The sequence below is a fragment of the Leiobunum rupestre genome, chromosome 4 (genome assembly GCF_980474605.1).
Source record: "Leiobunum rupestre chromosome 4, qqLeiRupe1.1.hap1, whole genome shotgun sequence".
NCBI classification, from domain to species: Eukaryota; Metazoa; Arthropoda; class Arachnida; order Opiliones; family Sclerosomatidae; genus Leiobunum; species Leiobunum rupestre.
This window is the reverse complement of record NC_143387.1, coordinates 61,218,197-61,240,141: the sequence shown is the minus strand read 5'-3', so window position 1 is coordinate 61,240,141 and position 21,945 is coordinate 61,218,197. Positions and strand designations below refer to the sequence as shown.

At 34.2% G+C, this 21,945-nt stretch overlaps 3 protein-coding genes across 6 annotated transcripts in view; 1 reads left to right on the top strand and 2 right to left on the bottom strand.

The window, feature by feature from the left end:
• Positions 1-1,719: 1,719 nt before the first annotated feature.
• Positions 1,720-3,778, bottom strand: tsr (Cofilin/actin-depolymerizing factor homolog tsr). 2 transcript variants are annotated; one of them, XM_090173668.1, is made up of 3 exons: positions 3,598-3,778; positions 2,274-2,554; positions 1,720-2,187 (listed from the first exon to the last, which is right to left on the bottom strand). In XM_090173668.1, the coding sequence occupies exons 1-3, from the start codon at positions 3,598-3,600 to the stop codon at positions 2,025-2,027; spliced, it is 447 nt and encodes a 148-aa protein (XP_090029794.1). In that variant the 5' UTR covers positions 3,601-3,778; the 3' UTR covers positions 1,720-2,024. The 2 variants fall into 2 exon arrangements, with proteins under 2 accessions (XP_090029794.1, XP_090029793.1); XM_090173667.1 differs by lacking the exon at positions 3,598-3,778 and adding an exon at positions 2,795-2,877.
• A 618-nt stretch (positions 3,779-4,396) lies between these two features.
• Ndc1 (Nuclear division cycle 1) lies at positions 4,397-6,577 on the top strand. Its single transcript, XM_090173666.1, has one exon. It carries the CDS (start codon positions 4,760-4,762, stop codon positions 6,500-6,502), a length of 1,743 nt encoding a protein of 580 aa, XP_090029792.1. The 5' UTR covers positions 4,397-4,759; the 3' UTR covers positions 6,503-6,577.
• Positions 6,578-6,632: 55 nt separating this feature from the next.
• Positions 6,633-21,945, bottom strand: part of RyR (Ryanodine receptor) — a 30,081-nt gene continuing 14,768 nt past the window's right edge. Inside the window, exons 36-87 of one of the 3 annotated variants that reach the window (XM_090173663.1) lie at positions 21,906-21,935; positions 21,004-21,167; positions 20,715-20,935; positions 20,552-20,642; positions 20,337-20,477; positions 20,116-20,279; positions 19,493-19,571; positions 19,143-19,427; positions 18,993-19,068; positions 18,680-18,803; positions 18,101-18,317; positions 17,904-18,022; positions 17,491-17,840; positions 17,342-17,423; positions 17,225-17,251; positions 16,963-17,099; positions 16,709-16,898; positions 16,349-16,643; positions 16,122-16,280; positions 15,627-15,920; positions 15,499-15,558; positions 15,298-15,441; positions 15,004-15,116; positions 14,397-14,490; positions 14,220-14,332; positions 14,098-14,152; positions 13,960-14,025; positions 13,530-13,709; positions 13,393-13,469; positions 13,179-13,333; positions 12,949-13,094; positions 12,622-12,880; positions 12,487-12,557; positions 11,490-11,555; positions 11,266-11,345; positions 10,975-11,213; positions 10,832-10,911; positions 10,671-10,769; positions 10,505-10,599; positions 10,066-10,269; positions 9,523-10,002; positions 9,238-9,454; positions 8,619-9,103; positions 8,406-8,564; positions 8,285-8,345; positions 7,938-8,216; positions 7,827-7,875; positions 7,653-7,760; positions 7,525-7,589; positions 7,363-7,463; positions 7,249-7,300; positions 6,633-7,175 (exon numbers count right to left, since the gene is read on the bottom strand). In XM_090173663.1, coding sequence (XP_090029789.1) covers positions 7,071-7,175; positions 7,249-7,300; positions 7,363-7,463; positions 7,525-7,589; positions 7,653-7,760; positions 7,827-7,875; positions 7,938-8,216; positions 8,285-8,345; positions 8,406-8,564; positions 8,619-9,103; positions 9,238-9,454; positions 9,523-10,002; positions 10,066-10,269; positions 10,505-10,599; positions 10,671-10,769; positions 10,832-10,911; positions 10,975-11,213; positions 11,266-11,345; positions 11,490-11,555; positions 12,487-12,557; positions 12,622-12,880; positions 12,949-13,094; positions 13,179-13,333; positions 13,393-13,469; positions 13,530-13,709; positions 13,960-14,025; positions 14,098-14,152; positions 14,220-14,332; positions 14,397-14,490; positions 15,004-15,116; positions 15,298-15,441; positions 15,499-15,558; positions 15,627-15,920; positions 16,122-16,280; positions 16,349-16,643; positions 16,709-16,898; positions 16,963-17,099; positions 17,225-17,251; positions 17,342-17,423; positions 17,491-17,840; positions 17,904-18,022; positions 18,101-18,317; positions 18,680-18,803; positions 18,993-19,068; positions 19,143-19,427; positions 19,493-19,571; positions 20,116-20,279; positions 20,337-20,477; positions 20,552-20,642; positions 20,715-20,935; positions 21,004-21,167; positions 21,906-21,935 — 7,802 coding nt within the window. In that variant the 3' untranslated portion in view covers positions 6,633-7,070. Of the gene's footprint in view, positions 7,176-7,248; positions 7,301-7,362; positions 7,464-7,524; positions 7,590-7,652; positions 7,761-7,826; positions 7,876-7,937; positions 8,217-8,284; positions 8,346-8,405; positions 8,565-8,618; positions 9,104-9,237; positions 9,455-9,522; positions 10,003-10,065; positions 10,270-10,504; positions 10,600-10,670; positions 10,770-10,831; positions 10,912-10,974; positions 11,214-11,265; positions 11,346-11,489; positions 11,556-12,135; positions 12,202-12,486; positions 12,558-12,621; positions 12,881-12,948; positions 13,095-13,178; positions 13,334-13,392; positions 13,470-13,529; positions 13,710-13,959; positions 14,026-14,097; positions 14,153-14,219; positions 14,333-14,396; positions 14,491-15,003; positions 15,117-15,297; positions 15,442-15,498; positions 15,559-15,626; positions 15,921-16,121; positions 16,281-16,348; positions 16,644-16,708; positions 16,899-16,962; positions 17,100-17,224; positions 17,252-17,341; positions 17,424-17,490; positions 17,841-17,903; positions 18,023-18,100; positions 18,348-18,679; positions 18,804-18,992; positions 19,069-19,142; positions 19,428-19,492; positions 19,572-20,115; positions 20,280-20,336; positions 20,478-20,551; positions 20,643-20,714; positions 20,936-21,003; positions 21,168-21,905; positions 21,936-21,945 lie in introns of all 3 variants that reach the window. The other 2 variants (XM_090173662.1, XM_090173664.1) reach the window with 2 other exon arrangements.

Below are 21,945 nucleotides of genomic sequence, written 5' to 3'. Positions count from 1 at the left end.
TTAAATCAACCTCCTACAACATCCAACTATAAACAACAACTAATTTATCTTATTGAGATGTTACTGAATTTAAAAAGTTAACCGAGTCGTAAACCTTCTGTTAATGGGAGGTTCATATTTGATCAAAATGGAAATTTCCGTTTTACATCAGATGGCAAGTGAAAATAAAATGTTGTCAAACGCGAATAAGTACTGTGCAATGTTGATAAGACTCCATTTAAAATCTAAGTGCTGGATGATCACTGCTTTTTAAAAGATTGCCATTGTGTGTAGTGAATATCTCCTCAAATCCTTAAACATGAACTATATATATTGTGTAAGCATTTTGTACAATTATCTTATTTCTAGACATTCAAACGGCGAAAGAGTAATAATCTGACCCCCCTTGCAACCAAAAAAATCAATCTTCGTTTTCGCGCGGCGTAAGAACAACGTAGCCTACGTAGGTTACCGCCCAATCTCCCCCAGACTCCGCCATTGAAAATCCCCAGTTATTAAGTCTCGAAACATGTAGGCCTAAAAATACGAACATTCATGTAGACCTACAAACACATGTACACCAAGGCTTATCACTAAAATAAAACGTCTCGAAACCCCTTAAAACGTACGATTCAAAGACGACATTCATCTTCCTTAAAAGGAATAACTACTTTTACAATAAAAACGACAATTACCTCATTAATGGGCAAGCTTCTCGGTTGCTACTCTCTAAGGATCGCCACCAAATATGGCTTCCGAATTTTCCTGCTTTGTTTGTTGCTAAAATTCCGGAATCCGGAAACACCCGAAGAAAGAATAGGCACGAGTAAAAATATATAGAGACGTTGTGGCCATCTATGATCGAAATGGAAAATATATAATTTCGCAGAACAGGGATTTCAGGGGCGTAACAGGGTGGGTACGAACTGTGGAAATTGGACGACCAGTTTGTTCAAAAAATCGTACAAAACTGTTATTTCAGTAATTGACGAAAACTCGAGTTTTACCACGCATCAACGCTTAAAAAGAGGGAGATACAGTGGTGTAACCTACAAAATTTAATAGGGAACGTATGTCGAAGAACGAGAGGTGGTTGAGAAACAATCAGATTTCCACTGAAATGTTTTTAATAAAATTCGTATAGGGTAATATCATGCGTAAACCAAGTTTCAACATTTTCCTTTTGCCCTTGAAAATTACGAGCCTATTAACTTATCAAATATTTATGGGCGTACTTCATTGTTAGAAATTGATTATGATTTAGTTTTATCAATTTAAACAATGCCCTTAGGCACCTTATAATAGAGAAGGGTAGATAGGCCAAAGAAAAAATTGGGAAAGAAGACTAGTTTTATTTGAAAGAAGTTACAAAATACTGTCGTGGCTCCTTGTCGGTACAACAAAATTCTTAAATAAAATTTTAAAAAGTTTGGTTTTTTTTTCATATTTATTAGCATATTGACTTAGGAATTGGTTTTACATTTTTCATAAGTTTACAAAAAAATTATCCCTATTTTCTCAGAGACAGTTTCAAAAAACACTGGAAAAATGGGCAATTGAATATTTAACCGGTCTTGAAATTGGGTAATAAGAGTCAATAAAATTGACAGTTTATTATCAAAGGCATAAATTAAAAAGCACCCGAATTGAGCTTCATTTTTAACTAAAGCTTTTAATTTTAACTTAAGAATATTTTAAATATAAATACAAGTCGATTTAGTTAAGAGTTTAGTTTGTTAATTTTTGTTTCCAGGAGGTAAATTTTCACAATTAGAAAAAAATGCAAATACATAAAACGACGAAAAATTCTACAAGCACAATTTATATGAAAAGTTTTTATATATTTTTTTCGAGCATCGGACGAAACCCAGCCTTAATCGAATTGGATTTAAAGCTAGAATTGTGCTTGCTCAAAGCTTAAATTATTTTTAACGGTTTTGAGTTAAACAGTTTCTTGTATTTAAACTGTTTGTGTCCACAGGGCTCAGAAGAAAAAAAAAAGAAAAAGAGGCCACTACAATTCCTCTCATTTGCTTTTCTTTAGTCTACTTGCCACCTTTCCTAAAAGCCTCTTCTAATGCTTCTTGACTTGCTTCCTCAAAATCACACGCTTGCACGTATTTGTAAACTCCAACTAGAGCTTTCTTAAGGGCATCATAACTGCTCGAATACAACATCTTTTGCTTGATTTTGGATCCTTCAGGACACCTAAACGTGTCAAAAACAACGCTTTGTTAGCTAAATATTCCCCCAAAAATTAGGTTCAAAAGATTAAATTTTTCAAAATTTCTTACCAAGTCATCAAAACGAGCCTATCTACAGACATAGATGTCTTGTCTTGGGAACCCTCAACGGGAATGTTGGCTGGGAAGTCAAACACGCAATATCTACATTCTGTTTTAAACTTCTGCAATTGTTCCAAAAATTGTGGGTAGGTGGCATCTCTAGGCGCTGTGGTCTCCACATCGATAACTTTTTCATCCTTAATGTGGTAGATTATGTATCTATATTTTTTGTCTTTCTTAACCTCCTCATAGACAGTCTTGGCCTCAGTGGAAACGGTTACTCCAGAAGACTACAAAAAGAAGTAGTAGTTTTCATTATATAATAAAGCAGACTTGAGATTAAAAAGAGAAGCGTCAGACACACTTTACTACTGATAGAGTAATATCACTTAGTAGCTTTGACCAGGGCTGCCATTTTAAGAGTTTTTTTCTCTATAGAAAAAAGCATGAGTGACATAACACTGATACTACTCTATTGAAGCATGAACTACCGTATTTAAATTTTAATTCAAAATGTCAAAACATCTTACTGGACCAGGCATTTTAAATTCTCCTAGGTAGTTTTTTTTTAAATTAGCGCAAAACTCATTCAAATGGACTAGTCAAATTTCACAAAAAAAATAGTTTTCCCAAAAATTATTACATTCAATTTTTCCTAATAGGGAAATTAAAACATTTAAATAGTTGGGAGCTTAAAACCAAGCCTCAGTGTCTAAATTAACAATATTTGGCCATGCTCTTATTAAAGGCAACGTATTACAAAACCCCAAGCTTTGCAAAAACACCTCTTAAAAATAGAACTTTTCTTGGAGAGGATGATGGGTATTATTTCATTAGAAGAACGAGAGGAAGACTAAGATCCCTAGGATGCGGTAAGAGAAACAGCCTCTTGGTAAAGTCTACCTAATGATTTTGGAAGGGCCCAAAAATCTAAATAGGTCTACCTTATACTAGAGGGAGATGTTCTATATTTAGCAAGATTAGGGAAGCTGTGCTAGGATTTTTCAGCGAATCGGAGTTTTAGTTCCATCACAAAAGATAGCCCCTAGATTCTTTTTTTATTTGGCATCTAGAACGGGTAAAGGCTTAGAACTTAAAATTCTTTCGTGAGAATATCGAAACACTTCCTCCCGTCCCGCATAGCGGAATGCATGCATACGCGTAATATCATAGTTAAGCCTCGTCAGGCATTGTGCCGGTCGTGGCTTTGTCATTTTTAAAACTAACTTCTTTAGAGTCTTTCAGTCTTTGTTGATAGGTCTAATCGTATTCTTCTAAAATTCGTTCACGGGCTATTCGTAAAGCAAAATTGTAAGGTTAAAATTATACTCACCATGATTCGAAATTCTTTGGGAACTTTTGACTGAAATTTGCTTGAAACGTTGCAAATACGGAAAAACCGGCCTAATCAAAAGAAAAGGGAGTATCGCTCCTTACTTTGACTTGTGCGAGAGAGCGAAGACTGGAAAACTACCAAATGTATCAGTCCGCGCGTCGCGTCGATTTTGTGAGGTTGGCATTTATTGGACGAAAATGCGAGACTCAAAAGGAAACCTCGAAAATTACCCAATCATAAGCTTGCAAAGGTCTAAATATTCCAGACGCAATTTTTGCGGTGATTCGGCTTTTCTCACTACTCTTGCGTAGCGCTGATATAACTAGCTTTTTACCACTGTTTATTACTCAAGGGAATTATGACCTAAGGTGCGCTATTTCGAAATCCATATTTTTGCCCATAAATACGTAAAAAAATACCTTATGGATTATGAATACGTTTATTCGAACAGCAATCTATTTTTCGATGACTCATTATTGCTTGTTAGGTGTAGGCTTTCTCAACGGGAAATTGATAGTTGATACCATTCTATATCATTTTTTGATTTGGTAGCATTTATTTTTGTACCGGAGATAAAAAAATCTCGGGGTTAGAGGAGTGTAGATCTAGATCTATTTTAAGGAAATAATTTTTCGCTCGAAAGGAGACATTATTATAAACAGTAGAGGAAAAAACTCGAATGTCACTTCTCGTTCCTTGACCCCTAATTTATTTAACTAACTAACCATGAACTTTTTTGTAAACCTGAAAATGTCTTATATCGGCTTACCACTATTCTAGATGAAGATAACAAATCATTTCAGATTAAATAGTTTTTTTGTAGTAAATTGTATGTCATACATTTCAGAAGAAAAAAAAACTGCCGGAATATTTCTCCGAGCCAATTATATACCTCGTTCTATCGATATATAGCCAATAGGCTATTTCATGAAATTTTCAAATACTTCATAATCATAGCAGACGATTTGTGTTTTTGACTTTTTGTACTCGGGTCTCAGGTAGGCACTTTCGGATGTGATATTTATAAGGAAAAGTAAATGATAAAATGATGATAAACATCGGATAAAGTAGGATCCCCGCCGAGGAACAATTTCCAGTCCTGGTCCATCGAACTGTCCAAACACGTGCTTCTCTCTTGTCTTCAATTAAGCCTTGTCAAATGGAAGTGCCAAATTTGAAAACAGAAGAATGGTTTTCGTCGAATGTTTTATATCCCAGATACTTACAAATACTAATATGGGGTAGTGTTATACAGATAATTACAATTCTTTGCACAGTAACGTTATGCAATTGTTTGACTTTATCATTAGGTTCAGTGTTTTCGAGTCTTAGTGATATATTTAGGTTCTCGAACTTTATATTACTATCAAGTTTAATATTTGGAACCATTTGTTTAACTACAGTTCATTTTCGTAACTTTAAAACTGCTCCTAGCATTTGTTCTTCTTTGTGGACTGTAATTTTAACTTGGACAAAATTGGAGCGCTTGTTTTACATGGTTACTTCAGTCATTATTTACATAATCTATGGAAATTTGTTGGCATCATTGTGTGGCTTTGATGGAACATTTGTGACAAACTCTGAAAATAGTAATGCGTGTCTAGCTGAAAAACCAGTTGCGATGACGATGTATTACACTTATTTAGGAATCATAACCAACATTTTCTACTTCCGCTATCATCAATATAGCTTGAAATTTGAGAGCATAGTCCAGCTAAAGATTTACACCATCAAGATGAAAATGAAAGATGGGTTGAAAGACATGGCTAAACAAACATTCCCACACCTTATTAGATTCTTGGCTTTGTATATTTCAATTGGCTACATTGTTAAAGCAATACTGCCTATAATTAACGATATGCCCTTTTGCAATGGAAATTTTTGGTCTTTGTCAACCATTAATGAACTGCTCAGTGTTAAATTCTTATTGATCGCTGTGATTACGAGCTACTCAATATTCGTGACTCACAATACAATATTAATATTATCCCAAGTTTTTTTGACTGAGAGATGTGAATTTTCTCTGGACTCATTTAAAGTAGCAGACCAAGTTTGCCAGTTAACTAATGCTTTGAAGAATGATAAACACCAACTATTACAACACCTTGCCTTTTTGGATTTAAAGCACCTTGCTGAGTTTTCGGAAAAACGTAGAAGCTTGATATTTTCCGTGAGTTACCCAGGAGGGCACCCTCACACGTGGAATTCTATTTGCAATGAAAATCTGTTATTGATAAATTCATTCACCACTTCATTGCATGATATTTTAGCTGGGAAATCAAGGTTCTGTCAAAGCCCAAATGTGCAAAAAGTTGAGAAAAAACATTCACCCATAGTGGAATCCATCCAAGGAAAATCCCCATCTAGGCTGCGCAACATTGCTGATAGTTGCAACTTACCCACGCCATTAATTAATTACTGTGAAAACGCAACGAAAAAATCTGACCCTAATATTATCTGGCAAAACACTCCCGCTTTACTAGTATCCAAGTTGAAATCTTCATTACCAATTGTAGTACCCAAATCTTTGGTGAACTTTCTAATCGCAGAATCCATGGATAAAAACTTTGAAAATGCTTTCTATAACTCTCAATTGGTCATTTGGTCAATACAGGCCCTTACATTGCTGACAGTGGCTTCTTACAATGAGGATAAATTTGGAGTCGTGCAGTGGTCACTCTCATCTATTTTGGCTTCTCTTTTAGAATTAAACTCTGTGTTAGAAAAAGTAATTCGTCCTAAAAGGAATGAAGTTTCATGTAGAGTATGGCAGTTTCAACAAAGTTTGAAAGGAGCCATTAACAACTCTCTGTTTAGAATTATGTCAATTTTTCATTCAAACCTAAATTACCTTGAATTAAGCCAAGAACATAAACAGCGTTTGCAGTGTTACAAAATTTGATTCTTAATTTCAAAAGTGTTATTTGACGTAATAAAATAAGTTGATAAAAAATTTAAATATCTTGATTTTCACCCAAAAAATTCTGAACTTTCTTGTTAGATTGTCATTACCACAAATATACAAATCATCATAATTTTATTAGAACTCGTGGGCAAAGGACTTAAAATAAGAAAACAGTCCTCTCTTTTCACATTCACTCTCTCTCTTTTGACTATTAAAGAAATGCTTTATTATATTAATATCCACAAAACCTTTTTTCGCAAACATTACTGCAGATAATAAAATTAAACTCTCTTATGTTAACTTGGAACAGTAATTATTGCATAGAATTTTTGAATAAATATCGAAAATTATTAGGAAGAGTTAACTTTCTTTACCCCTAAAACCTTTTTTTTAAACAATGCTGATGATAATTGTTGAAATTTTTCAAACTTGATAAGTATAACATTTTTTCTTTCAAAGATTATATTAATATACAAATAGGGGGATCACAGAAATATGGCATTGAAAGTGTTCAAATAGTAACATTATGTTCCTAAATACAAACTCTTTTTAATGTAAAGGTGGATTATCCAGCACCCGTTAGTTCGTCTTCATACTGTTTCCTGAAACAGTCACCCACAGGGAAGAAATCCCAACAACGTTTTTGGTACAGCTCCCATACATAGGTTTCCTTTAAGACCAAAAAAATTGGTTTATAACTTTATGAAATATATTAAATTTAAATTTATGAGAATTTAACATACTTGACCAGTATACTCAGTATCTGGCTTGTTAATTAAATGCATCAAGAAAAACCTGCAAAATAATATTTTATTTCAAATAAATTTCTGCTAAACCTTAAAAAAAAATTAGGTTACATGTAGTTTGCTAAATTGTGCTCTTTCTGTACATGAGTATCGAAACCATGCGGAACTTTGTCAAAATAATCTTTTCCGATACCACAGATGAAACAATTGGACTAAGACACAGAATAAAATTAATTATTATACGTTAAAAATTAATTAATTTTACTAACATACTTCCATGTCTTCAACGACACTTTGAAGTTGATCACGAAGCTCACCAAAAGCATCAATGATCAAACCTAAAAAAATATTAACATTATTATTTTTTGACATTAAATGAAATATGACAGTTTATTGGTTACCTTGGATGATAGCTAACAGGATGACAACGATGAAGAAAAAGAAAGTAATGTCAAAAATAATACGATAAACTTCATAGTCATCTCCGTCTGGTGGCTCAATTTCATCACCTACATTTGTCAAACACATTAAAATTTCCAAAATTTAAATATATTTATCTTATTAAAATTAAATACCAATTCCACCGCCAGCTCTTACACCTTTGTACAAATGGAAAACAAAGCACTGGAAATAATAAAAACATTTGCGTAACATGATTCTATTCAAAATTATAAACAGATGCATACCGTGAACATACTATGGCACTTTTGGTCAACTTGGTCGTCCTCCTCTTGAACATAAAATTTGCGAAAGAAGTTAAATGCAATAACTGTGTATATATAGACAATAATTGTCAAGAGCATGACAGTCAAGACAAGTTGTTTGCCATTGTGCGTTACAGACTGCAAAATGGTTCTTAAAGTTTTGAAGCCCACGGCAACATCTAACAAATGAGCGGCAAAGAAGAAATTGTTGAAGTTTCCCATAACAGAAAACGTGAAATACCACAAGTTGTATAAAAATGACTGTAGTAAAATTAGAAAGAAATATCATTATTGTTTTGTATGTGTGCTCAATTCCAATAAGTTCTTACATTGTCAGTAATGGTGACGCCAGCTTTCCAGACTTGATACTTCCAGTCCATTTTAGTGATGCTAATTATAAACAAAACATTTTATCAATTTTTTTTTAATATAAATCCAAGTAATACTTACAAACTCAAGATTCCTGTACTCTCTTCTTCCTGGGCCTGGAATGAGCCAGTTTTATCCATTCCTAATAAGTTACTGATGGCATCGTAATCATATTGCTCACTATACTTCTCCCTGACTCTCTTCTTTACAAATTTGTCCCAATAATTAACAGGAAATGATCTGAAAAAATTGAATTTGTTTCAATCCTAATGATTGAAATATATGATATTTTACCTTGTGCTTATAACAAGTTTATCCCAATGGCTTTTGAGATCATCTTCTCCGACTTCTTCAGTAATATACATTCCTTCAAATTCAATGGTACGAGCAATTTCTTTTTCTCTCTTAAAAATGGCAAGTGGGACTTTCAAATGGTAATAAGCAACAAGCATGGAGAAGGATATGAGTGAGTGGAAAAAGGCCAAAAATGTCATGATCGGGGCCAAGTAAAACACCTTCTCTTCAACAATGATCCATTCTTCAACATCTTCCTCATCAGAGCCACCACCATCACTTCCTGTACCTTCGCCATCCGATTCACCAGCGTCACTTAAAGTCCCATTAACCATCGCACTAACTGCGTCAACCGCCTGTTCAGTAACATTGCTAATAATTTCAACAGCTTCTTCTAATAAGGTTGCAGCAGCCTCTTCCGTGTCTGAGCCATCACCCTCTTCACCTTCAACATCTGATCCCGCTTCATTTTCCGCTGACGTCACCTAAAACCAATCAATATATTGAAACTTTAATTAGTCCTTTTTGCAAATTATTTTTTTAATTTAATTCCTTTAATTAAAAAATTTACACAAAATAAGAAAAATCGTTTTATAATAATTTATATTAAGCCCCAAACCTTGTAAAATAATAAGATGAAGTTCATACAGAAAGCCATAACCAAAGCGATATATTTCATAGTGTAAAAATTTCTGGCCAAGAAGCTGACGACTTTCTGAGAATATTTGCTAAAATCAATGGACGCTACCGGCACTGCTTCTTCAACTGCTTTTGGTGGTTCTTGAGCAGCCATCATTGGAATAGCCTGAATGGTTGCAGCGGCAGCCATTTCAACACTAGGAAGAAAAAATACCCAACAGGTTTCGCCTTTTCCATTTATGTTGAACATTTAACAAAAATTTACTTTTGGGGAGCTTCTTGTATGGCCAGAAGTTCTTTAGGCTTTGGTTCCACATCCATATGGTTCGTTTGAGGAGCTGGCTTTGCCGTTCCATCAGTGGCATGCACTCCTTCTTTATCAGTTGGAGAACCTTTGCTACTGTCTTCTTCACTTCCAGGTTCTGTTTCCGAAAAGTCTAGGCTAGACTGTGGCGTAATTGTAGCCTGTTTCGGAGTGGGAGCCATGTGATAATGTACTTCACCACCATCTTCTTCCTTGGTGATGTCCAAGCCGAAAGCCTTCATTTTGGGAGCTCCTCCATCTGGTGGTTCACCAAGTGTTGCCACTTCTGCCACTTGCATAGCTTCAGGCTGCATCTGTACTGTTGGCATTGGCAAGGCTAACATTGGTTTTTTGACCAAGTCCTCCTTTGCAACTTGCTCATCTAGATTTCTGTCCAATGGCTGTCCACCCATCAAAAGTATGATGAATTTCAAAAACGTTCTGAAATTACACAAGTTCTGGTCAGAAAACTTAATAATTAGTAAAAGAATTTGTTTGCCATACCTCGTCACAAAATAAACGGACCACAATGAATAGTAGAAACTATAAAAGATGACTTTGAAAAATCCGACTAATAGTTCCAAAGGTGTTTTCTGGCGAAGGTTTCCATATTGTTTTTTGATATTTGAAGGTGTGAATAGTGAAAAGAGAGCTACTATGGCATTTTTGATAAATCTAAAGCCTTTTTTAACTGGCTCAAATATAGATCTAATGAAAAACAGCCAAATCAATAACGTTAAAGACAGTGGCGTATCGAGGATATTTGGCGCGTAGGGCAAAACACCACAATTTGCACCCCCTCCCAGCTGCACCCATTGCACAGTTATATACCTGGTTTTCAAACAAAACCTTATCATTATCAGTCATAATTTGGCGCCCTCTTGCCCCCCTCGCTACACCACAGGTTAAAGATCAAATATAGAACGATAGTGTCGCAACATACGGTTTTTCTTCTTGCTCCGCTCCTGGGAATGGATAGGGTGCTCTTTCAACGTGCTCTTCAGTATCCTCCATGGATATACTACTTGCATGTTGCATCTACAAAACATCCGCCATATACTATTTAAAAAAAGATCCGAATAATCATAATAAAACAACAAACTGTATACCTCAAAAATAGCATCCTCGCAGAAATTTACAAAAGCTTCAAGTTTTTCTTTATCACCACCTTCAGTTACAATGCTGTAAAAGAAGGCTCTTTTTGATTCCTAAAATGAAAGTAAATTTTTGTTAAAATTCATTATGAAAATTAATATGGGTAACAAAATACTTTAATTTGGGGTTTCTCCCATTGATCAATAGTTGATTCTTTAATCTCAAAGTAGACCCTTTCAATTCTTTTGCTACTTCCTATTGAACATAAAGCATAACATTATTGTATTATAGGGATAACGCTTATTACAATGCATGTACCCATGATCTCAATTCTTCCCAGGAATGGTTCAAAGTAATTCAAGACACTACTGGCAGTTTCCAAGAAACGGTTCAATCTTGGATCACTGGGCATGTGTTCAGATAAATTGGTTAAAAGAACAGCCAAATTGAAGCCAATGTCTTTAGCAGGATTGTGGAAACGTTCAGTGAATTCTTGATAATCAATTAAGCCGTCATGATTTGGTTCACAACAACTCATCAGATACTGAATTTCCTCCCTAAAAGATAATTCTTAGACTATATCTTTTTTTATAAGTAGAAATAATATACGGTTGGTAAATCTTTTGTTGCTCCATGGCTTTCTTGAAGTCTTTTGGTGTAATCCATCCAGTTTTCTTCACATCAAATTCCTATAGATATATTAGTTTAGTATCAATATGTTAAAAAAACCAATAATCAATTCATGGCTATAATAAAGTACCAGATAAAAGGCACAACTGTTTAATTAAAAAAAAAGCATAAAACTACACTCGAAAAGAAGCAAATAATCATACCTGAAAGCTATTGGATGAAGTCAAGCCTTCCAATTTCAAGAACATGTCGAAAAATTTCAGTATCAACTGAATTTCAAATTGCAAACGCACGAAAAAAAAAAGTAAAAACAGCCAAGAGAGAAGGTAGACAAGCATAAAGGTGAAAAATCAATTTAAAAAGTGTTTTCTTTTAGCAAAGCGCATACTGATTTCTGGCAGCGTGATTTTTTATTCATCCTTGGTTGTTCTCTTTCAAATATAAAGTAGACCCCCAAAATGTGCAAATACATGGTTGGAAAAAATGTAGCATTGTTAGTACATATATAAATTACTTTGGCGAAAAGTGTATAAAAATATTATATACTACTATCACAAAATTTGCAGTATATAATTCATTACACACAGATAAAAAAATTAGATTCAAGTATTTATTTGTATTAATTTGGAATGAAGCCATTTATGTAGAATTTCTGTTAGGAACGTGCGGTGTTAAAAAAAATAAAATCAAGCGATTGTGTGTTAATGTGCTCCTCATTAGAAGGGGAAGAAAAATTTAGGAGTGATAAAAAAAGGAAAAAATGTATACTCCCGCGTAAGTGCAAAATAAAAATAAAAATTTAAGAAAGCCCAAGCGCTTCTTTACGAAAAGTCACGACTAAGGGCTCACCGTAATGGCAGGACTGTTGATAACCTGCTCCATTCTCAAGAACATGTTGAAGAATCGGAGAATTCGCTATATACAGATTTTTTTGAAGAAGTAAAGTGTTGTATAAAAAAAACCCAAAAAATATTACAAAAATTTCCCCCAGGGATGTTTCTGAACTGTTAATATGTTTTAGATTAATAAAGTTAGGCTATTCTAATGAAATTAATTTTATACTATATTTTCCAACCCTTTTTCCTGTAATTTTACATCACTGCCAGTCAACAGATAGCTAATTGTAGGTTAATCTAATAAATGTTATATTAAATTTACCCTTCACTGAAAGTTGTATGTAAAATCAATTTAAGTTTTTACCTCAACATTGGATGCAGACTCTACTAGCGTATCCACCATCTGTTTACCAATCGTTCCATTCATTACGTTACCTTAAGATTCAATTAAGTTTCAGAAAAATAGAACTAAAATTAATAAGAAAGAAAGATTACTAACCTTCAAGCATACTAAGCATCATGATAACCATTTCTTTCTGGAGATCGAGCAACTCTAACAACAGATCTAATTGACTAGAGTTCTTGGAAAGTTTGTCTTGCATGTGTGCGAAGAGAAACATGAAACCTCCAACAGCATCCCACAGCCTACTGTGGGCTAAAGCTTGTTGATTGAGGGAACAGGGACCCTGAATGAACTCAGTAAGCGTGCTGAAAACTTGCTTTGCAACTCCAATAGCTTTGCAGAAATTATCTTTTCCCTTAAAAAAGACATTGAACGTAAATGTTCGATATATATATTATAATTTTAAAACATTGAGGTATTTACTGGTTGATCAATGACTTCTTTACTGGAATAATGCCAATAGAAATCCATAATTGATTCCTGAAGTCTGAGCAGATAATCAACGGTGCTAATGACAACATTAACTGTGGTTGTGTTTCCAGCTTGCGTTCTTAAATAGTTCTGAAAATCTAAAAAATATAATCACATATTAAAGAGTGAGGAAAAACTCCATACTTTTCACACCCTATTTTAAAATATATTTAATTATTTACCTAAATTGTGCCCTTCACAAAGCAATTGCAAAAATCTGAAAAGGGCGCATGTAAATTCTGCGTCGTGCATATTTTTCTCTCCGGCTGTGCCTTCAGAACCAACACCCAGACCTTCCGCTTTTTGAGTTCTTTCAAAAGCATCAAGATCCAAAACACTGGGAATAATGAAAAATAATTAGAATGATTATCTTTTGCGTTAATATAAACATATTACCTAAAGGAAGCCATCAAACCAGCAATAGAGGTAAAGAAGCCTACATCCTTTTTCTCTTTTAGATGTTTAAGCATTTTCTGAAAGATAAATTAAAATGATTAACTGAAGAAAACACATATGTAAATACAGATTTTTACCCCTTGCACGTCAATATTTCCACCTTTCAATATGGAAATGCCTAATTTTAAGTTATTCATGACCATAGGTCCCTGTTGTCCTTTGCAAGCTGAAATGTAGAGCAGAATCATTTCGGCTACACCACGATCAGCCAAACGAGATTGCTGGAATAATAGTTTTTGCTTCTCCATTTCTTGTTCCTAAAATTAGTGAAAAAATCCAAACATATTAACTGACCCAAAATGGATTTAATTCAATTTCATCAAGTAAAACTGCCTAAATAAACTACTTTAAGGCCATACCAACATCTTAAACATTTTTTGATGTCTTTTCTATCCGTTCAACGCAGCAGTAATGTATTAAATATACTCTTTATATTGTACTCTTTTTTTTTAACATTATAGACGTATGATGTATTTTGAAAATAGAAAAATCATTTTAAAATCTTACATGAATTGAAGGGCCTTCTTCGTCACCACCCTCTTCCTCCTCCTCTTCTTCTGCACCCCCGCAGCTCTACATCAAAGGAAAAATTACAACAAACATTGCTTTGTTTAAAAGTATTAAATTTCCACAATTATGGTTTACCTTGCTGTACAAATCAGCATACAACATATAGAGATCATCTTCCGACATTCCGCCTCTAAAAATTCAAAATGAAAATTTATCAAATTTAAACTTATAGTTGTCACGAATTCTGATATAATTACATGTGTTCAGTTGTGGCATTTCTGCAGAAGCATAGTACAAGCTGCTTAAGAGGGTCCGGTTTCTCTTCCTCTTCTTCTTGCCCAATTTGTTTTTCGGCTTCTTCAAAAGTTTGCTGTTTAACATTGAAAAGTACATTTTATAGTCAGTTCTCAAACCATAAAGCCATTGAATCGTACAGTTAAATCTTCCACTAATTGTTCTTGGTCAGTATTCTCTTCATCCAGCCAAAGATCGCAATATGTTCTCATGAATATGTTTATGGCTCTATGCCTGAAATAAATTAAGATAAAAATTTGTTTAACATCAGAATTAAATAAAAGTAAAAAACGTTTTGTTAGTATACTTAAAATTCTATTAGCCGGTGTTTTTTTTTATTACCTTTGCACATTATACAGAGGGACACTACGTAGACAAGCAATTGCAGTTCTTTTCTTAGAGGTAGACAAAAGTCTTTGCCATGCTCGTCTGGTACGAGGTGGGTTATGGGCCTATAAGGGCAGAAAACCAGGGGAAAAACAAACATTTTCCCACAAAACATGGCCAATTATTGTATTAGATTTAAGTAAGTTCTTTTTAAAGCAAAAAATGCAACTAAAATTATTAGTAATGAAAACTAAATTTAAATCATAATGACACATGCCATAGTTAGCAAAATAAATTATTTTAACGTATTATAAATAATAATAAAAACAGCTGAGATTAAAGCTTAATTAATCACGTATTTAAACTTGAGGATTCGTTGACACTGTCGATATTTTTTATTTACAAGGGGTGGTATTTTACCTGTGCAAACTGTGAAGGGAAGTCTGACGGAAACAGGCAATAACAGCCCGTTTCCGCTGGATTGTGACCACAGTACGCATCTGACCTTTGCCCTGACCTTGTGGATGGTCAATCTGTCAGTCGCAAAAAAATTGGTAAAACAAAACAATAATAATAAAATAATAAAAATAAATGACAGAAAACTAAAACTGTAAATTATAAAAGTGCAAGCTTTGATAACTTAAGTGAAAATGCAGCTATATTGTTTGCTTATAAGCCTGATAGTGCAGTGTGTTGACTGAAAAAATATTTTACCAAATGGAGTCCATAAAGAACTTTAGCCATATCTATAATTCGTTCCACCAATTGGTCAGGACTGATATTTATAGCGTTGGCTTTCTTTGTTCCTAATTTACTATAGAGATAGTGCTGCCAACTCATGACATCAGTTGGATCAATCTACAAAACCAAAGTATAACCATTTAGTGTTTCTAATACATTATATTTTCATCATACTTTGTCTGGAAGGGTTAGCTGTAGTTTGACAAAATCAAAGATCTCTGCATCATTAACTTTCTGTAAAAATTTAGATGAATAGTATAGTAGACTCAGATAATAGAACAATAATAAAATATGTATACTACCTTCAAGAATTTTTCCTTCGCATGTTGAACGAGTTCTTGCTCTCGACCAGCAAACAAATTAAGGCCAACAGGAAGCAGCCTCTTGAGACAGGCCACCATCAAACTAGCGGCTAATTCCTTCTCTTTGTCTCTCTGCCTATCTCTCTTTTTCTTTACTTTCTTCGAAGAAGAAACTGTTACGGCTTCGCTAGACTGCGCTGAGCTGCGACCTCTTCCAGCCGCAGCAGGCATAATCAGGGCTAAGTTATCAATCTCGTGTTGAGAAATGTGATTGGTTTCCTCCCGTCGAAAGTACTATTCAAGTCAAAACCAATGCTTAACAATTGGCTATTACAAATACAGTAATTTTCAGATCAAAAAGTTGCATTATTGGAAGTCAATCACTGTTACGATTTCCACAAAAATTTCATTCTAGGCCTCAAGAAGTTAAAAATATAGTATCGTGATGATCTGGAAATTACTCTTAAACAAGAACTAGATTGAAACACAACGAACTTGAGAACGTGACCACAAATCAAAAATATGCGCTACGAAGTTGTAAAGTTTCTCGGCTTCTTTAACACTCTGTTTCAGCCACAGAGCTCTTTGTAAATCAATATATTTGATTAAAAGGGGATAGAAAGCATATATATCTCTGACTAAAAGCAAAAATTCCTGAAAGGTAAAATCCATGTACAACGAGTTTTTACTTTGGTTCGTAAACTTTGTAAACTATCATTTACCTCTTGAAGTTCACTTTCCGCTTGAGATGTGTCCTCAGTGGTAGACTTGAGATAACCTCTCATCATTTCTTCCTTGTGGAAGACAGCAATAGCCCTGTTGCAAATTTTCTCTGCTAAAGGTAGAACAGGCTCATACAGAAGCTCCTCAGAGGAATTGATTACAATTTGGCCTCCATTGGCAGCTATGCTTATCATCCAAGGAGCATTTTCAACTCCTACATTATCCCTTATCAATATCAGAACATTTTTGAACAGAGTATTAAGATGTTCACTTGTCACCATCGTAACATGATTTCTGAAATTTTAATTTTAATTAAGTTGTTTCAAAAATAAAATGAAACTTGGTAAATAGATATTAACCCTGATGTTAAATTAACGCAATCAGGGCCTTGACTCCACCAGAATGGAAGGTAACTGCACAGGATTGGCAACATAACATCAATGATGTAAGGGCTCTGTGTATATTTTCCGTGACTAAGGATAAATTTTTCAACTTTTGACATCAGGTCATCTAAGGTGGGCAATGAAGACTCAAGCTCACTCATAACGGCTTAAAAGGAAGATAAAGAAAGTTTTATTATTATTATAATATAATTTTCAATAAGTAATCATACCTTGAGCTTCTAAGGAATGTTCTTCTAGTTTTCCGTGTATACAAAACTTATTGTGCTTGTTGAGGTGAGGTTCGAGAAACGCAACGGGGAAAGTACTCGCAAAGGCACCCAAACAATTGCCTACAGCTGTTCGATGCCTTTAGACAAAGTTATTAATACATATTTTTTTTGTAAATGTTAATTCTAATCTCTATAATTAAATACAAGCAACTAAGTAAAAAACTATAATCTACGTCTAAAAATTAAAACCCAAATATAATACCTGTCCAACTCTGCCATTACAAAACGCCTAAGTATAAATGAAAAGAAAACAAAACAAATGAAAAAAACAAAAGTAAAACAATAATTCCTCCTGAATTTTAATATTACAATTCTATACCTGTTATTATGCAATTCTTGGTTTGTTCCCAAAGTAAAGAGACTATTAAGCATTTTGTAACAGGATACTTGGATATCGTTTACTGAATAGAAAGGAAAAAATTGTTAGTTTCCAAAAGATCTTAAAGAATATTATAAATTCAATCTTACAAAGAATGTCACTTCCAAATTCGTTGGCAGCCAAGTGATCGAACAGAGTAGTCAAAACGGGTAATAGCACCAACTGAATGTAATTGAGGGATGATGAAACCTTCATGGATGTACCTCGGAGATGACTGTAGCGTCCCTGTTGCAAATTAACAACAGTTTGGGCAAGTTCCTCCGCGGAATTATTGAAGAAGGTCAGCATTGAAGTTTTCACAAAGTCCGGGCAACTTTTTACAAGAGCTTTGCAATCCGTAGATTTTATAAGGGCTTGAAGACAACGAACTGAGATACGAGCTTCATTGCCAAAAACACTTAGCTTGAGTCTCAAAAGACCAGCAAGACGACAGAACAAACTATATAAAATATTAAAACAATATATCTACCACGTTGGGAAAAATTAAAGTATAAAAGTTTACCTGGCAACCATTTCTTTTTCTTTAATTGTCGCTACACCAACATTATTTGTGGCTGTAGCAGTACCCAAGAAAAAGCCGCGATTAGCAGGGAAATATTTTTCCATCAGGGGAAGAACAACCTATAATTTGGAAAAAAAAAAGAAATATTTTAAGATTTTATAAATGAAAATGGTCAACCAATATTATTATAGCTCAACCTTGCTGAAAAACTTGACATCTCGAGTTGACTGTTTGAAACTAGATCTCCTACCGAAATTGGCACTAGGCTTCAGCACTTTCATACTAATGGCAGCTATGTCCAAATACTGAAGCAACTTCTCTAGAAGTGACAAAGCAAATCTCTTTTCACCTGCCCCCGCAACAGAAGCTCTTTCCTGGGTCATTTCGTCAGTTTGTTGTTGCTTCTTTGTGTCCCTAGAATTGGTGGTAGTTTCAGGGATGGCTCTTTTTCAAAGGAATGATAAAGTATGGCACAGGCCAAAAATAGTTTTGGGTACAAAACAGACAAATATCGAGGGTTTTTTAAATACAAGGTAATCAAAAATATACAAATTAAAAAAGGTTTTCAAAAGACACCAGCAGAGAAAACCGAAAAATATTCAAAAATGATTCATTGGAATTATGGGGTCGAGAGAGTACACAAGATAATATCAGGGGTTTTTAAAAGGTTTTCAAAGAAATTTATAAAAATTATTTTAGAACTTTGTTTTTACAGCCCAAAACTTATCAGAAAATCATTTAAAAGTGTTCAAGCAAATAAAAAATTAAGTTTATACTTAAAAACGCGGTATCCTTCATATTGCATGTATTTTAGAAGCTCCTGCGACCTTTCCCTGTTTTTACGTTTCTCTTTATCAGTAAGCAAGTCATATGGCACCAGCTGGGGATGTATTCCACCACCTAAAATAACAATAACAAAAAGCTATGTTTATAACCTACATTGCAACTGGCCTAAGATCCTTTTAACAGTGATATAATTTAAACCATGTGGGAGGGTCATGGCTAGCCATGCCACAATCATAATATAGTTATATATTTGAAAGTCAAATGAGCAACTTTTACAACAATTACTACCACTAAAGAACTTACCAACAGCTTCCAATTCTTCCATCATTTTTTTTGCCCAATTGTCATGAGCATTTTCAGCTAAACGCTCAGCCATATTCTGAAGCGAAAAAAGATTAATTTGAATCAAAGCTTGAAGTAAACAATAAAGAATAAATTTGGACAAGGACTTGCTTGCAATTCTTTTCCTAAGGTTAAAGTGGACATATCAACTGGTTGAGGGCTATAACTATGAGGGGAGGAGGACATTGCATGAGACTGAGCTCTAGGAATTGCTGGACGTCCAGATTCGCTAAAATCAAGATGCCATCCAAGCGCCAAAAGAGCTTTCAATGATTCTCGAATTGGATCTTGGTATCGCTCTCGTTCCCAATCTTGCAGAGAAGAATATGGTTTCAGCCTTGGATGCGTCTTGTGCTCATCACTCCAATATTCTCCATAAGTCCACCCGATTTCAAACTTTTAAATAGATTTCATTATGATAATCGGTCCATATTATAGCACTAGTGATATTAACATTGTACCTTTCTACTAGCCCAGGCATCATGATAATGCTCTGCAAACTTTTGAACTACAATATTCAACTCCTGAGTAAGATTTATTCTAAAAATGGTTAAATTTAATTAAATTCACTTTAAAGGTACCCAAGTTTAGGTAGATAGGGTGCACCCCCCAAAAAAGGTTACCAAGTTTCGGTAGATAGGGCGCACCCCCCAAAAAATTAGATCTAAAAAAGTCACAAAATAAGAACCAAGTCCAGGAAAATAAGCTTCACAGGAGTATAAGAAGCAACTAACAGCATGCAGAAAAATGATCCATAGCCAGTTAATATACAATACATGGCCAGGTAGTGGAAAATAAATTATCCATCGCCAGGTAGTGAAAGTAAGTTTATATTCATTTATCATGCATCCTAAATAGTATAGAGCTCCATCTACCAAAGCGCTAGGTGGCGCTCACGTTACTCGGGGGTGGGGGTTGGGAGGAATACTGGGACCCGGGGTTAGGTATTGCCGTTCCTGACTCGACACCGAGTGCCACCTCTTTTACAGCTTTCCCACTTTTGTATTAATTGTATCAGGTAAATAAATTACCCAATTCCGAAACTAAGTATCAAACCGTAATTAAGGTAAATAATATCTTTTACCCTTGTGTATGGACAGGTTCTGGAATGTATGGACCATCAGTTGGACCTGCTTGTTTGTACCATTCTTCATCAACACCCGTTGTCATTGAATAGTCGGGTGGTAAAGAGCAGGCAATAGCCGTCAAACATGGAAGAGATTTGTTGAAAAGTTCCGGATCATATTCCTAAAAGAACCAGGCACTTGAGTTTAAACAAAACTTTTAATAATTAAAATTGAATACCATTTTAGCCAAAGAATCAAAAATATTTGTGAAGAGTAACATGGTCAATCTCTTTTCTTCTTCCGAAGCGGCCCCGTAGCTTCCTTGACCACCAGGGTGGCAATAATATCTTGCACAGCGTTCATAATGCAGAGTTAAAAGCTTAAAATTGTAAAAAGAATTTATTTAACTTCAACCATGTTTTTCTGTAAAGTTATCATAAATTAGGTAAATACTCTGAGAGCAACAGTTGTATATTCAGTAATGACTGACACATCAACAGTCAATTTCCTCAGAAGTCTAAGCAGCATTCCAGGTTGCATTTCACTAAGGACAACAAAATTATCTTAACTAACCTGATATTTAACCTACCCATAACAAATTGCAAAATATGCTCACTGAGTTAGGGCAACTAAGAAATCGGAAACTTTTTCACGCTGGCCTTTGGTGAGAATTTTCACTTTGGAAAGCCTATAAACGGTATGTAGAGTAGCATCCAGCAAATTTGAGTAGTTATCGGCATCAGCAAAATAGTTGCAGTACTGAATTAGAATTGGTAAGATGGAATTGCCAATATAACGATTTAAAGCGAGTGACATATCACTTTCAGTTCCATCTCTCTGAAATTAACGAGGCACAATAACAATTACGCCCCAAATAACTTAGCAAATGAGCTAAAAAAAATTACCCTTTCTAACATGGTAGCTGCTCTCAAATCGGGAAGAAAACCATTTTCCAATAAACGGAAAAATGTTTCTTGATTCTCAATACCATATACTCGTTCCAAGAACAGAACGATAGACTGTTTGTGATTTGGCAACAAACCAGTTGGCAGATCACTTTTTGTCTCTCCTGAAATGGGATAAAATTAAATAATTAAGCAGGAAATATGAATCTGAATAAATTGCTTTTAAAAATACTTAAAAATCATGAATTCAGTATAATTTTGCACTATTAAGCATTATATTTCACAAATTTAAAATATAAACTTCATGCTTATACGTAAATATTAGCGCAGCCAAAATGGTACAATAATAAAAATAAAAAGCAATAATATAAGCGAAAATAATGTTTTGCTGAAATTATCAGATGCTTTAGCTTGAATGGCAATTAATTGCATATTGCAAAAGCTTTAAGCTCAGTAATAATAACACTGATACTTTTTAATGAAATCATATTATAATACCAAATTATTAATTCCTCTCAAAATCACAAAAGCCACTCAACCAAAACTTAAATGAAAAATTAATAAAAAAAATAACAAAAAAATATTGTAAAACAAAAAGTGATAAATAATATTTATAAAAGTTATTTAAAAAATATCATAAAACCCAACTTAACTTTCAAAAGGGAATAATACACAATTAAATTTAGCTCAACTGTAACACCTAAAAGAATATTATTTTAGCCCCTACCTGGTGATATAACAACTCCAGGTTTTGCTTTACAATAATTACAAATTTATACAAATTACTATCAAGGAAACCCCAAATGAATTTGTCAATAGTTACGATTAATTGAAATATTAAATCTAATATTCTACAAGTTATAGCACATGGATGCCTTTGAACTAAGCTCTCAAATCCCTACCTGGTGAAAAAATACCTTGTCCTGGAAGACCTAGGAATCG

Coding starts and splice junctions, on each gene's coding strand:
- tsr (XM_090173667.1), bottom strand. Junction 2,188..2,273: donor AGGCTCGTTTTGATGACTTG/GTAAGAAATTTT, acceptor TGACACGTTTAG/GTGTCCTGAAGGATCCAAAA.
- Ndc1 (XM_090173666.1), top strand. CDS start 4,760: ATGGAAGTGCCAAATTTGAAAACAGAAGAATGGTTTTCGTCGAATGTT.